Source organism: Vipera ursinii (genome assembly GCF_947247035.1).
Source record: "Vipera ursinii genome assembly, chromosome: 16".
NCBI lineage: Eukaryota > Metazoa > Chordata > Lepidosauria > Squamata > Viperidae > Vipera > Vipera ursinii.
This window is the reverse complement of record NC_139529.1, coordinates 7896819-7912281: the sequence shown is the minus strand read 5'-3', so window position 1 is coordinate 7912281 and position 15463 is coordinate 7896819. Positions and strand designations below refer to the sequence as shown.

General features: G+C 51.4%; 1 protein-coding gene across 1 annotated transcript in view; it reads left to right on the top strand.

Moving 5' to 3' along the window:
- The window catches only part of NUP214 (nucleoporin 214), a 31754-nt gene that overhangs the window by 14030 nt on the left and 2261 nt on the right, over positions 1–15463 (top strand). Inside the window, exons 22-32 of the mRNA XM_083375366.1 lie at positions 482–730; positions 2176–2331; positions 2530–2638; positions 4739–4814; positions 5300–5399; positions 7700–7799; positions 8227–8291; positions 8381–10054; positions 11649–11719; positions 12779–12932; positions 13596–13745. Coding sequence (XP_083231492.1) covers positions 482–730; positions 2176–2331; positions 2530–2638; positions 4739–4814; positions 5300–5399; positions 7700–7799; positions 8227–8291; positions 8381–10054; positions 11649–11719; positions 12779–12932; positions 13596–13745 — 2904 coding nt within the window. The remainder of the gene's footprint in view (positions 1–481; positions 731–2175; positions 2332–2529; positions 2639–4738; positions 4815–5299; positions 5400–7699; positions 7800–8226; positions 8292–8380; positions 10055–11648; positions 11720–12778; positions 12933–13595; positions 13746–15463) is intronic.

Below are 15463 nucleotides of genomic sequence, written 5' to 3'. Positions count from 1 at the left end.
CCCCCCGTCTAGCAGCTGAATTTTTATCCGTGATCAGTGTAGTCCTCAAATTCATTTAACTGTTTATTCTGACTCGTGATGTCAGTACGGAGAGTCCTTGATTTACAGTAGTTCATTTAGCGACCAAAGTTTCAACAGCGCTGGGAAAAAGTGACTTAGAACTGTTTCTCACACTTTTACGACCGTTGCAGCATCTCCATGGTCACGTGACGCTTGGCAACTGGCTCGTATTTATGACGGTCGCAGCGTCCCGGGAGGGGGGGGCATGTCGTGTGATCCCCTTTGGCGACCAAGTCAATAGGGGAAGTCAGATTCCACTTATCCAGCATGTTACTAACTTAACAGCTGCAGCGATTCACTTAAAAATTATGGCAAGGAAGGTTGCAAAAATAGGGCAAAACTCACTTAAGAAACGTTTCAGAAATTTGTGGCCGTAAGTTGAGGACTGTCTGTATTAATCATACCCTCTGGTTTTTTGCAGCAACTCTATCCCAGTCAGCTTTCCTGTCTCTGAGATACGACGAAGACCTGGATGAGATTAGTTCCGCCTCTTCGGTTGCCCAGTCTTTGGACAACGAAGACCCTGAAGCAGTGGATCAGGAGGAAGTGGAGGAGGCACCAGACCCAGCCCCTCGTCACGCCCCGCTCGTCCGGATGCCGTCGGTCCAGCCTCCCCTGTTGTCGCAGCCCCCGCCTCTTGGCAAACCCCACATTACAATGGGCACCCTAAGTGAGTCACCTGAAGAATTGAATAAATTGTACGACACCCAGAGACCCTCCCTTAGGGAGGTGCTTGGTTAAGACCTGTGAAAAATGAATGAATGAGGGGGGGATCCTTGGTGCTCTCTGAGCTTGCTTGCTTTCTTGCAGGCGTTTCGTGACCCAGCTAGGTAACATCATCAGTGGTAGAAGGGCGTGGGGTTTGCTATCAATTTATATTCTGGTGGCTTGCCCTGCTCAGTATTGATGGGGGTGGTCTTAGAGGCTCTTTGGTTGGGCTGTTGGCTGATTCAGCAGTAAGTGTGAAAAACAGACTTAAATGCCATTTTTTGATGCCATCATAACTTTGGTCCCTAAGTGAAGTCAAGGTCTCCTGACGTTATCTGAAGCTATCCATTCTAGCTTGCAAACGAGAACCCTGGTTTGTTCCCCCCCCCCAGTGGTGTTTCTCAACCTGGGCCAGTTTTAGGAACTAAAATAATTCCTTTTTAGAAAAAGCTAAAAATGGATCTTCCCTAACGCCGGCAGTCTTAAGGGGTTGATGTGCATGACTGAACGATGAGGGAGAAATTTATTTCGTCCCATAAAGATCTTCCACGAGGCGGCTTCAGTTGCTTTCGGGAATGGCAAAGAAAACCGTCCTAAGCCGTGGCAGCAGTTCCTCTGGTTCATCTATTGGGATAATTAGCGTAATTGGCCTCTGAGGAACGCTTACCTTCCATTTGGGAGTCCAGAATTGCGATCGTAAAACAGACTCGGCCTCTGAATCGTGGCCTGGATCCAGCTGAAGAGAGACTGTGCGGTCCTGCCTCTTAAAGGACTTCTGAAGGAAGCAGAAATGCCTTGGAGGAGATTTGTTTTTCAAACGGAGAGGGCCCTGGGGGAAGAGGTTCATACGGTGGGAAGCAAATTAATTGCCCCACCTGGTTCAGGATAGGCCTTACGGATAATTACGGGAGCTGGTGAGGGGTACAGATAGTCCTCGACTTAACAACAGTTCGGAAAAAGGGGACTTGTGACTGTTTTTTCAGAGTTACATCCTTTGCAGCATCCCCCACGGTCACGTAACCAACACGGGACTAGCCCGTAGTTCGTTTGGCTTAGCCTGGTGTAAAATCAACGTTTAAAAGATTCCCCCAACAGGTCAGCTCCCAGAATCCTTAGCAACAGATACCAGCTGGGGCATTCTGGGAACTGAAAAACAACTTGGAGAGCCTTTCAGCTTCTCAGCAACGATGGAGGGCCGGTGGTTTGAGGGTTCTGGGAGTCGAAGTCCCCTAGGTCCAGGTGCTGTGCCTTGGCCAACAAATCACATTCAGAACAAGCCGTGGTTTGAAGCAGGGGAAGCCACCTAAGGAGAGCAAGTTTCTTCAACCTAGTTTCATAGTCTTGTGACTGCTTCTTTCGCCTTGTTGGGGCTTTTGAGTGAAGCTCTTTCTTCTCTTCCTCTTCCAGTGTCTACCCCTAAACCTGTCCTACCTGTGGCGGAGAACACCATGTTGGCAACGAAGACCGTGAAACACCGAGCCCCCGTTCCTTCGGTCACTCTGCCAGCCCCCCAAGCTGCTGCAGAAGCCGCCTTGAGAAGACAGATGGCAAACCAGAATCCAGGTGAGCTCCAGGCATAAGCGGGGGCCCCCAGAGTCCAAATTTTCCACTGCTAAGCAAGACAGTCTGTTGTGTGACTTTTAATCACCCCCCCCCCGAAGCACATTTCTATGTGTAAAGCATTTTTTATTTTATTTTGCCCAGTTGGAGACGTACCCTTGCGTGCGTAACATCTCCTGCTCCGTTGTCCTTATTCCACAGTGGTCAACCCCTCCCTGACCGAATCGACGCTGAAGAACGTCCCTCAGGTGGTAAATGTCCGAGAGCTGAAAAGCAATGGGTCTCCTCCAACGGTTTCTGCAGCGATGGGGTAAGTAACATCTGCTTTCATCCTGTCTCCTCTTCTAGTAATCTTTTCTCTTTTTTTCCCCCCTCCTCGGATCAAGCTGTAGAAAAATTCTCTTTTATCACGTAGAGGGTGACGCTGTGGTTTGCAGACATAAAAATGTAAATGTTTGAAGTTCTTAGTTTGAGATTCCAGCATAGCTTTTTGGGTTAGGGATCCTGGGTGCTCTCTGAGCTTGGATGTTTTCTTGCAGACGTTTCATGACCCAACTGGGTAACATCATCAGTGCTAGAAGGGAGTGAGTGGGGTTTGCATGGAGATGGAGGAGGAGGAGGAGAATGACAGTGGTGTCCTTAGGGCTCTCCGAGCGTGGATGTTTTCTTGCAGACGTTTCATTACCCAACTGGGTAACGTCACCAGTGCTAGTCGGGAGTGCTGGCTCAGGAATTCTGGGAGTTGAAGTCCACTAGTCATAAAAGAGCCAAGGTTGCCTACCCCTGGTCTAAATCCACCCCCCTCTTGAATTCCATTAACCCTTATCTAGTGCCAATTTAGTGCTGACTATTATTTGCGGGTAGACTTGGGCAATAAATCAGCCTAACTGGAATTTAGCGCCTGGTCCCGATTCTTCAGGCCTGACAGTCACTGAATAAGCAAGAATTTTATTCTGTTGAAACAGATTCTTCTCCCCTAAAGCAAAGACATTGGGAGTGGATTGAGTTCATTCGGTGTTAATGTTAACTTTTTGGCTACACGGTGTATTTATACCTGGCAAAAATAATAATAATTTTTTGCAGGCTTCAATGAAAGATTTTTTTTTTAATGAATAAATAAATAAAGTGGGGGAGTGTGCTGACTTTCCACAATTTTGTTTATCCAGTTTTCCAGCCATAAACAAACAGCTTTTCCTACTCCGCTAGTTGTCCTTGAATCTCTCTTCCCTGAGCAGCTGTTGTCCAAGCCAAGAACACCCAGTGTTGCTTAGCGGAGCAAAACTCTGCTGACAGCTGGACATTTTGCCTTGGAGAAGCCGGACAATTAGAGACAATCAGAGTAATAAGACTTTTTAACTCTTCCCCACGAGGTGGGCTGCAGTTCAGCCCCCATCGTCCCCACCTAGCAGATCTTGGCTAGAAAGATGGTGTGGGGTCCATCCTACACAGCTGGATTGACCCAACTTTCAGAGGAAAAAGGATGCACACTTCCCAAAATTAATGAGTTAGAATAATAGGATTGAAAAGGGCCATAGAGGTCTTCTAGTCCAGCCCCCTGCTCAAGGTAGAAGACTTATATACCATCCCACTCAAACGGCTGTCCAGTCTCTTCTTGACAACCTCCAGGCTCTTGAGAACTTCTGGAGGGAAGCCGTTCCACTGATTAATTGTTCTCACTGTTAGGAAATTTCTCCTTAGTTCTAGATTGGATCTCCCTCTAACAAGCTTCCATCCGTTACTGTCATGTCACTAAACGAACTATTGTCAGTTGAAGATGGCCTGTAACGATCTCTACACTGGAAGCAGAAAGAAAACCATCAGATGCTGCTTCTCTGGTTTCGGAGTTCGGGAAAGAGCTGGGAGGAAAATGCTCCGCTCGCTCCAGAATTATCCCTGTCCTTTTGTAGCTAGTAAATTAGGGCCTGCGTGAGTTTGTACAACGTGTATCTGCTAAGCTGCTGCCTGTGAGAGACTATAAATCTTCCTCTTTGTACTTCCCACTGCAGGGTGAATCCATTAGTCTTTTGTTTTATGCTGACCCTGAAAATTTTGGCAGGAGTTGCAAATAAGGAGCCAGTGAAATTTTATATATATATATATTTTTCCCCCCAATTTCTCTGCTGAGAGTCTGGCCTGAAGCCACTTCATCGCTCTTAGCTGTACGGGAGCTGCATCAGTCGATTCTTGGCCAAAAGGCTGTAATTCTTATTGTAAATATCAGATTTTCAGCGGGGAAACCTAAGTTCTAGTCTCTGTTTGGCCATAGTCTTCCATGACTTTGTGCCAGCTGCTTGGTGTCCCAGCCTACCTCACTGGACTGTTGTTACGGAAATATTAACTGGGCAAATCTGCCTTGAATTTTCTTTAATTTGGGTTGAGTTCCGTCATCTTTTCTCCCTTCCTCTTCCAGGTCGTCAGTTCCTCAAACTGCTGCTCAAGGTGTCCATCAGGTTTTGGCAACCGCGGCAACAAATCAAGCCCACCAGGTATGGCTGACCTCTTGGAAGCCGAGTCCTTCTCTTCAAGGGAGAGTGAATGGGTCGAAAGGAAGGCAAAGCTGGAGGAGCTCAGGTTGAGTGGTGCTGATAGCCACAGCACTTAGACTTGTATACCGCTTCACAGTGCTTTACAGCCCTCTCTAAGCGGTTTACAAAGTCAGCATGTGCCCCCCCTGCCCCCCAACAATCCGGGTCCTCATTTTACCGACCTCTGAAGGATGGAAGGCTGAGTCAACCTTGAGCCGGTCAGGATCAAACTCCCGGCAGTGGGCAGAATTAGCCTGCAATACTGCCTTCCGACCACTGCGCCACCCCTGATAAGGGAAGGAAGGAAGGAGGGGGAAAGAAAAAAAAGGAAGATAGACAGGCATTTTCCCGAGGCTTCCCTCAATGGAAATTTCTCATCTCCTGCTTTCTGAGGAGGGGGGGGGCTGCCTGTTTTCTAACCAACCCTTTTTTGCTTAACGTTTTAGGGACCCCCGTCGAGCACCCTGAAGGTGTTGACGCCGCCCAGCTCAGCAGCGGCGACCGTAGCGTCCGCCAGCCAGACCTCAGCTGGGAAAAAGAATTCAGGTCAGTTCGGATCAACTGGAAGAGGTTGAAAGCGCAAAAGAGGGGGAAGGGAAAGCCACTAAAACTGGAAGCGAAACCTCCGCCTTCAGCCCCTTTCCTGGCCACTTACAGAAGACAGAAAAACAGACCTGGAAGGAACCTGGAAGGTCTTCTAGTCTAACCCCCGCTCAGGGCGTTTTTTGCCAAAAGCGATTTATTTGTTATTTTTATTTTTAAATAATAATAATAATTATAATAATAAAAAAGAGACCTCCGCTGGGCTTTTCCGCTTAGCAACAGAAACATGGGGCTCAATCGCCAAGAGTCGTAAATCAAGGACTTGCCGAGCCCTCTCCTTCCACTTTCCGCCTTTGGCACCTCCCAAGGGGCTTGCTTCCTAATTTCCCCCACCCTCAGCTCAGCAGGAAAAGAATCGCGGCCAGCAGGCGTATTTTCCTCCCGAGGCTCCAGCACAGGATCCGTCTTTGAGACTATCAGAAGAGACAGAGGGAAAGCAAACAGTGCAGCCACATCGGGGGGGAGGGGGAACAAAAAAAAAAACCCCAAGAGATTGATAGAACAAAAAGTCCCAGTGATTAAAATCCGGATTTTTAAGTGATCTGAAGCCAATCTGGCTTTCCCCCATTGCTTTGGCTTGTCGCAAAAGGGGATCACGTGATCCCGGGATGCTGCGCCCGTCATGAATACTAGCCAGTTGCTAAGCATCCCCGTTTGGATCACGTATCCCTGGGGATGCTACAACGGTCGTTAAGTCTCAAAAACGGTCCTAACCCACGATTTTCTGGGCCGTTGTAACTTCGAACGGACGCTAAATGAATGGATTTAAGCCGAGAAACGGCCTGCGTTTGTTTATTTCCAAGATCTGCCTGGCTGCTCGTCTTGAAACCCGGCCCTGGCTGGCTGGAACCGCGATTAAATTCCAAAAGCTGAAATTCAAAACTTCGCACCTCCATCTTCCACCTAAGAATACCCAAACAGCCATCCACGGGGTCTCTCCTCAATTAACCCCACTGCCTGGGTCAAGAACTAATCTTTACGGCCTGCCAGAGAGCTGAAAAGGTGGGGGCCGCCCAGATGTGGGGCATTATCCCACATTTTCAATTACACACCATTTGGGTAGATTAAGCATAATCCCGTCTTACAAATGCTGAAGCCGGGAGCTGAGTTTCTGCCACTGCTAAAGGCACGTATGCAGCCACCGGAAGCGTAACTCAGTTTTTGGTGGAGGGTTTGAACTCTGTAGGATGAGATCTGGAGAGGAAAGACAGGGCAACCAACGAACCAATTTAGGATAGTTTATCTTTTTTCTTTCCTTTCAAACCCGATTATCCTACAAGCCACAATCGAGCGGAAGTAACTTTCTGTCCCTTTCTCTTTGGACGACCTTGGGTGGCCAACGGAGCGTTGAAATGCCGCAGCTCAGAACAGGCCCAGAGAAAGAGGTCTGCAGACTGGCAAAAACAATCACGCGCTTAAGCTGCGTTGAGCAGATCAGCCAGCTTCCCTGCCGTGGGTCAGCTGAGCCGCCCGCTCCGAGCTTTGCAGCACGCTCAGCAAAAGCGTGCAGGTGTGCCAAAAGAGAGCCACACCAAGAAAGTCGAAGCTTGGGGCTCGGTGAGCTGAGCTGACGCAGGAAGGTCGGCGAAGGAGAAAAATGGAACCGTGCAACGTTCACGGGTTTGGAGAACTGGAAAGCTGCTTTTCAGCTCTCCGTTCCCAATGTTTAGCGAGTCTCAGCTCACTGTAGAAAGTGGGGAAAATCTGTTCTTAAAGTTGATATTCCTAAACGCCTCTGGGTGGTTATAAACCTTGGATGCCCTGGAATCTACCCAAAATTCTTGGTGCTCTCTGAGCTGGTTGTTTCCTTGCAGACGTTTCATTATCCAGCTAGGTAACATCATCAGTGCTAGAGAGGAGGTGGAAGGAAGAGGAATAGTTGTTATCCTCCTCCTCCTCCTCCTCCCTTCTAGCACTGATGATGTTACCCAGTTGGGCATTGAAACGTCTTCAAGGAAACAGCCCAGCTCAGAGAGCACCAAGGACCCCACAGTTCAACCCTGAGCTACAAATATCGTTTTTCTATTGAAACGTTGCTCTTATATGAAATGCGCAGCTTTGGTGCCACCAGGATTTCCTCTCGGCGGAGGGGGGGAAAAATCACACCTTGCAAAGCCATCAAAATTTGTTCCTCGGAACTACTAAATAGAAACAGCGCAGAGGTGGCTGGAAATGTCAGGCGGAGTTGCAGGATTTTTCGATTTTGGGTGATTAACTTTTGGCAACTCTTTCTTACAATCCAGGCTCCACAAAGACTGTTGCAGCTGTCACCACGCCGGCAATGACGTCCATCTCGGCTGCAGCTTCCCAATTCAGCAAGGACTTCACGTTCGCCCCATCAGGGTCAGTACTGACCATCTTTTCGTCCTTTTTTCCTCTCTTCAAACCCTTGTGTGGCGTGTGGTGGATGTAGCACCAAGCAGTGATCTAGAGGCTCAGATTTCAGCTTTGCCAGGAAGTTGGCCCTCAAAAGAAGAAGTCTAGCTGTACTTTGGGGACATTGCGAGCAGGATAAGAGCTGTGACACAACTTTTGAGTCTTGGCACCTTCCAGGAGGTAGACACTGTCTCCCAGAATTCCACAGCCAGCACGGCTTCTGCAAAGAATCCTGGGAAGAGGAGTCCACACCTCCAGAAATTGCCACCCTTGGAAAACCTGGCGTTACAAGTAGTAGTCCTTGAGTTACAATCATAGAAGCAGCAGATAAACCTTAACCCCGTCCACCGAGGCGACTCTTACCAATGTTTGTTTGTTTCATTTTCAAACTTAGGCCTGGGTTTAACTTTGCTGCGGCCCCTGTTCCTGCTGCGACGTCGGCCTCTTCTGTTCTGGCAGGTAAGGTTGAGCAGGGGGTCAGGCTAGAAGGCCTCCGAGGTCCCTTCCAACTCTTTAACCTTTTATTCGTTCTGTTATTCTTTTGGCAGCTACAGCCACCCCAGCGAAAGAGCTGAACCAGCCTGAAGCCTTTTCCCTCGGAGGAGGAATAAAATTTGGCCCCGCACCGGAGGCCTCGTTTTCTTTTGGGGGGCCCAAACCCCCCACCCTTTCAGGGGCCTGTGTCACTGCAAGCAGCGGCTCTGGAGACCCAGGCCAGGGCGACGGACAGGCGGTGGAGACTTCCCTTCCCTTCGCCAACACCCCCAAACCGGAGAGCCTTCCCCTCAAACCGGCCGATCCAGCCAGCCAGGCCTCCGCGGCCGGAGAGACTTTGGGCAGCTTCTCCGGTCTGAGGGTTGGCCAAGCCGAGGAGAATGTCAAGGCCGCTCCGGCTAAGGGACCCTCCACCAGCGCGCCGGGGATGCAGCCTCCTGGAATTTCGGTTGGAAACGCTCTGTCGGCGAGCAAGCCTGCAGAGGCCGGCCTCGCCCCCTTGACCACAGTGGCCAGTCTGACAACCGGTGGCATCTTTGGCAGCGCCCATGTGGTCCATCCCGGTCCTCCCAGCCTCTTCAGTCTCGCAGCGCCAGCGGGCGCTGGCAAGACTCCGTTCACCTTTGGGGGTACTCAGGCCAGCGCCCCCCAAGCGTCGTCTTCCTCGTCTTCGGCACTCCCACCGCCCACCACAAGCCTCTCCTTCGGGAGTCTCTTGAGCTCTGCGGCCACGCCGGCGGCTCTCGCCAGCAAGGGAGAAGAAGACGTCAGAACGAGCCCTGCAGAGAAGCCGCCTCTGGCCGAGGGGGCCACAGCCCAAGATGCCCCCCAACCGCCTGTCCCGGCCCCCGAGCAGCGTCCAGCAGAAGTGGCCCCTTCAGCAGCTGCAGAGACCAAAGGAGGGCAGCCCACTGCTCCTTCGGAAGCCGCGCCTGGCAAAGAGCCGGCTCCCACGTCGGCGCCCGGCCAGGCCAAGACTGAGGGGCTTCCTCCTCCAGAGGGCCCTGCAGAGGGGCAGGCCCCAGCCTCCCCGCCTCCAGTGGCCGTCAGCTCCCAAGTCACGGAACCCACGGCCTCCTCTGCCAACACGGCTGCGTGCACGCAAGCGCCGGCCAACAGCCCCTCCGCCTTTACACCAGCAGTCTCCAGCTCTTCTGGCTTCGCACAGCCCACTGGACTCCCTCCGCCGCCGCCTCCTCCTCCTTCCTCCTCCTCCTCCGGCTCGGCCTTCAGCCAGCCCTCCGCTGCAGGCTTGACCAACCCTTCTGCTCCACCCGTCTTTGGCCAGGTGTCCGTGGAAGCCCTCCCGGTCTCCTCCCCCTTCGGCCAGCCTCCGGCCACCTGTCCTTCTTCCTCAGCCGTCACCACTGGGTTCAGTTCCTTGGTTTTCGGGACGGCAGCCACGCCGGGCTTCGGCCAGTCGGCGTTCGGACAAGCCCCTGTTTTTGGCCAGTCCGGCAACACATCGAGCGGCTTTGCGTTCAACCAGGCCGGCTTTGGAGCTCCTCCGTCTTTTGGGCAGGCAGCTTCTTCCGCCACCCCGGCGTCCAGCAGCGGGAACGTCTTTGGGGCAGCGTCCAGCACCAGCTTTGGACAGCCTTTAACCAGCCCTGTGTTTGGGCAGAGTTCCGGCTTTGGACAGAGCGGGACCATCTTTGCGAGTCCAGCCTCCATGACAACCACCACCCCAACCTCTTCGGCTGGGTTCAGCTTTTGTCAAGCTTCCGGTAAGACCAACCAGGTCGGGGATGCCTGTGTGGACTTGCGGTCGTCCAGGCCATCGTCATGCCAAAGACGCTTTTCCACGCTGTGACCGGACTTCCTTATTTTTCTTGGAAGACCTTTCGCTTCCCCTCCAAGAAGCTTCTTCGACTCTCACTGGATGGTCTTCAAAGGAAAAGCAGACATCCCAGTCGCATCGTGGAAAAACATCTTTGGCATCAGGCCAGGGATGGGGCTGCAGGTGGAAGAAAGTCCCTCTGGGGGGACATTCCTGCAGTCCGCGGGACGGAAGGTGGCCCCTCCGGATGACCCTCGCCGGATTCCCAAGGGGTGCCGGGTTCGTTTTACCTGCTGCAGGGAATCCTCGTCGTTCGGTGATTGTTCGCAGTTACAACAACATTGAAAAAAAGAGACTTGCGGCCAGTCCTCGCAGCTGCGACCATCATAGCATTCTCACAGGTCACAGAAACGAAACGCAGGTTGCTCGGCAACCGGCGTAGACGTAGGACCCAGGGTGGCCTGATTGCCATCCGCCACCTTCCCAGCCAGCTTCTGGCCACTGCTCAGTTTCTCTGGCTAAGGGAGATAGTCGTTAAGAGGGGTTTGCCCTCATTTGACGACCTTTTTTGCCACCGTCCCGAGGCGAATCCCTGCAGTCGTTAAGTCAGTAACGCGGTTGTTAAGCAAACCGGGCTTCCCCACCTGATCACGTGACCCCTGGACGCGGCGACCGTCAAAAGTTCGAGTCAACTGCCAGGCCTTCCGGTTTTTGACCCCATGACCGCGGTCGTACGTGTGAAAAAATGGTCGCAATCCCTTTTTTTCCAGTGCCGTTGTAGCTTTGAACGGTCGCTAAATGAACAGTTGTAAGTGAAGGACTTACCTGTATTATGCCTAAAATTTTCAGAGTCGCCCAGAAATGAAAACGGGCTGCGTTTCCATTGCTAAGCGAATCAGGCCGATTTTACGATCTTTATTGCCGGGGTTGTTAAGCAAATCAGTGCAGTTGTTAAGGGAAGCGAGGGGTCATTGAGTGAAACGGGCTTCCCCCCCCCCCACTTTGCTGTTTGGGAAGGTCACCGATAACCACCCCAGGAGGCTGCAGCCACCATAACTGCCGTATAAAGGGGAGGCACAGAAAATTTTATTTATTTTATTTATTTTATTTTAATTCCATTTATTTAATTTCCATTTAAAATCAGGAAGAGGCCAAGTTGTGTCTTCTCTTCTTTTTCATCCCTTCCCCTTCCCCTTTTCCTTTCGCTTCCTCCGCCTCTTCTGTATTAATCAATCAATTGACCACAGTCTCTCCACTGTCCCCATTATGTAGGACGTGGGTTGATGTGTTGGTAGCCACGTCGTATCTTTGAATGTGATGTTTGCCCCCCCCCCGAAAAAAAAATTACGACCAGACATCTAATGACCTTTGCAACGTCTCTGTGGTCATGCGATCACCGTTTGCATCTCTTTAGTGGTCACTAAACAAAGGGTTGTAAGTCAAGGATTATTTGTATGGGTAAAAATGCCAGTGTTTGGTTTCCGCAAGCTGCTTAACCTCCTGCCTTTGCTGGGTTTTTGTTTCCTCTCTGACTCTTTCAGCGTTTGGTTCCAGCAGCCCAAGTACCGTATTTGGCCAAGCCAGCAACACCAGCGGGAACCTCTTTGGCCAGGTAATTCTTCCTTTCTGGGGGCAAAAACTGCAATGGGTCTGTTGGGAAGAAAGTTCTGTCCAGTTGCTTATAACTGAAATCAACAGCCACTTAAGTCTGAGCCGGCAGGGTGCTGCTGCAGCCAAAAAGGCCAACGCAGTCCTAGACATTTCACGACAATGAGAACCGTTAGCCAGTGGAACGGTTTGCCTCCTTCCCGTCACTGGAGATCTTTAGGAAGAGACTGGGCAGTCATTTGTCCAGAATGGTACAGGGGGTTGGACTGGAAGACCTCCAAGGTCCCTCCCGACTCTGTTATTCCGTATTCTGTATTCAAGATCAAAATCAGCCCATCAGCCTGGACTGGCAGAGAAGCGCCTCTCTCTATCGTCTGGCTTTTGGGGTGCAGGGGAGGTCCTGCTCAGTGTTGGCCCCCTCCTTTGAGAGACTTTTCTCCCCACATTTCTTACCTGCTGTCTGGCAGATCAGGAAAAAGGACGTGGTTGTTTTTCTGAACATTTGGACCTCCCACGGCCTGTGGCAGATGACCAGGGTCATCTCCAGCTGAAAAATACAAAGGAGATAAAATCCATGCTCCCTGCTGTTAACGCTGCAAATCCGAACAATTTGGGAGGAAAACCAGCTCCGGAGACAAGTCAACAAGTTTTATATCTATTTTTGAACCATCAATATTTCCTCCCAGGCACCCCCAAAGTTGCACGAATGCTGATGATTATTATTATTATTATTATTATTATTATTATTATTATTATTATTATTATTATTATTATTATTATTATTATTATTGCTGATTTCCCCTTCTTGTCGTTTCCGATTGGCTTTCAAACGTAATAAATCTGCCTCCCCTTTCATTTGGCTTGAATGTCTGAATAGCCTACGCTTGAGATGACACACCGCAGGAGTTGGACAGCCTGCTCGAGCAACGGGGTCAGGCTAGAAGACCTCCGAGATCCCTTCCCGCTCTGTTACGCTGGGACTTTTCACGCCAGGGTGTCTAGCAAAGGCTTTTTTTCGAATCGGACACGGTCGGTCTAAAATTCTTTGCTTGGTCTTTCGCAGCCATCCTCTTCCAGCGGGGGTCTCTTTGGATCCGGCAGCGGTGGAAGAGCAGGGGGCTTTTTCAGCGGCCTGGGAGGCAAACCGAGTCACGAGGCCGCCAACAAGAACCCCTTCAGTTTTACCAGCAGCGGTTTCGGCTCGCCAACCAATCAAAGTAAGCAGAACTGAGCGCTCGGCCACCCCAGCCCGCCAGTGGAAGGGCAGTCTCTCCGCAAGCTGCATGCAGATCTGCAGGGCAAAGCTGCACGGCTAGTCCTCACTTAGTGACTCTTCAGAGTTACAACGCCACTGAAACCAGTGAATTGTGACCGCTTTTCACACTTTCACACCACAGCAGCATTTCCCGCGGCCACCTGGTCGGAATTTGGACCCTTGGCAACCGACGGTTGCTTATGACGGTCGCAGCGTCCCGGGCTCGTGTGAATCCTTGCAGTTGTTAAGTTAGCCACACGGCTGTTAAGTGACCGCAACTGGGCCCACAATTTCTGTGGCTAAGCGAGACATTCGTCGAGTGAGTTTTGCCCCGCTTTACGACCTTTCTTGCCACGGTCAGTAAGCGAACCCCTGCAGTTGTTAAGTGAGTCACACGCTTGTTAAGAGAGTCTGTCTTCCCCCATTAACTTGGCTTGTCAGAAGGAGGTCGCAAAAGGGGACCCCGGGACGCGGCTGATCGTCATGAACGTGACCCTGGGGATGCTGCGACGGTCTGAAAAACGGTCGCGGGTCACTTTTTTCAGTGCCGAATGGTCACCTGTAGTTTTGCCCTGGCAAGAAAAGAAGAGAAACCTCTTGTTTTTCCCTCCTTTCCCCATCACAGATACATCGAATCTTTTTGGAAACAGCGGCGCCAAAACCTTTGGGTTCGGCACCGCTTCCTTCGGCGAGCAAAAGCAGATGGGCACCTTCAGCTCCAGCGGAGGAAGCGTCGCCTCCCAGGGCTTTGGATTCTCCAGCCCCACCAAAACAGGTACTGCGTTTCTGTCTGGGATCCAGTCTGGGCCGGTCAAAATTAAAATTATTTAGGGTCTGAACCCTCTGTTATTAGATAAGCACCCCCTTCAAAATAGCCACTCTCTAATATTTTTTTTGGTGGGGTGGGGGAAATCAGTGGGCAGAGTTAGAGAATATAGCCCTCCACTTAGAGCCCCAAATTTCTGTGGTCAAGTTGTCAGGTGTGTTTTGCCCCATCTTAACGACCGCTCTTGGACCACTGCCCTTGTTAGGGTTGTTAAGTGAATCCGACTTCCGCCACTGACTTTGCTTGTCCGAAGGCCCCAACGGGATGACGTGGCCCCGGGACACTGCGACCGTCCTTAAATAGGAGTTGGTTGCCCAGTGTCCCAATTTGGATGCCGCCACGGTCATAATGCGAAAAACGCTCCTAAGTTGCTTCCTTCAAGCCTTGGTAACTTCGAAGAGCGTCACTAAACGAAGGGTTGGAAGTTAAGGACTACGTATAATTTAGAGTATCCAGGACAAGCTGCAGAATGCAATGGCTGCTTCAGAAAAGCCAAACAGATTGCCTCCAATAATCCCAGCGGCCTGCTTTTTCATTTTGACCTCCCTTCTCTCTTTCTCCACCCTTGTTTCCCCCCCCCCCCAGATAGTTGTGTTTACAGCCGGGGTGGGGTGGGGGGGTATCTATTACATTGGCCTAGTGGACTGAAATTTCACCCAGGGGTATTAAAAGCCTCCGTAGTCCCAAGAAGAGGAGAGAGAAGGTTGGGGAGAGAAGCAAGGGAAAGAGAGAGGAAGGAAAAGGGGAGATAGGAAGGAAGGGATAGGAAGGAAGGAAGGAAGGAAGGAAGGAAGGAAGGAAGGAAGGAAGGAAGGAAGGAAGGAAGGAAAATAAGAGAGAGGAAATGAGGAAGGGAAGGATCAAGGCAGGAATTCACACAACCAATAATCCCCCTTGTGGGCCTGGGAGAAACACAAAGCCAGGCTCAGCAAGACACCCCCCCCACAGATTTCCCCCCCCCCCTCCCAGCCTCAAGGTTTCTCTTCGCTGCCCCTTTCAAAAGAACAGACTGAACGGTCTCTGAGCAGAAGCCGCTGGCCTCAAGGGACCGGCCCATCTGCACGGCAAGCTGAAAGGAAAATGGAAGGGTTTTTTTTTTCCCCGGGCAGGGCTGATGATGCTCCAGACGCACAAAAAGAGGCCGGGCTTCCAGATGGAGGCAATTTTTCTCCCCCCCCCCCAAAGGAAACCCCTCTCGGCTAAGGGTCGCTTTCCCCCTCAATTAGCAGGTCAGGCGGAGATCTCTTAAGAGGCTTCCTCCTCCAGCCTGGCTGAGATGGTTGCGTTTTCCCAGCGCGACCAGAATTGCTACCTTAGCAACTGCTCTCGCAGGCGAGGGTGGCGGCGGTGGTGTGTGTTTTTTTCCTTTCCCCCCCCCTTCCCTTCGCTCCTTCGGGCTGCAAGCTGCAGGCCGCAGCGGCTTCCGCAGCTGCCCTGCCTCTCTCCTCGCATGCCGGCTCCCCCCATCCTGCCCTCCTCCTTCAATCCATGTCCAAAGGCTTTCTGGTTCAGACCATGCCTGTTGAATGCCGGCCTCCCTTCGGCAGTAAGTGCGTGGGGCTCGGATGCTGTATGCTTCCGGCCGGATGTTTTGGGGTTTGTGCCGGCGTGGGAAGAGCGGGGAACGCTTGCTTTTTCAGCCTCTGGAATGGAGGGTGGGTATTGCA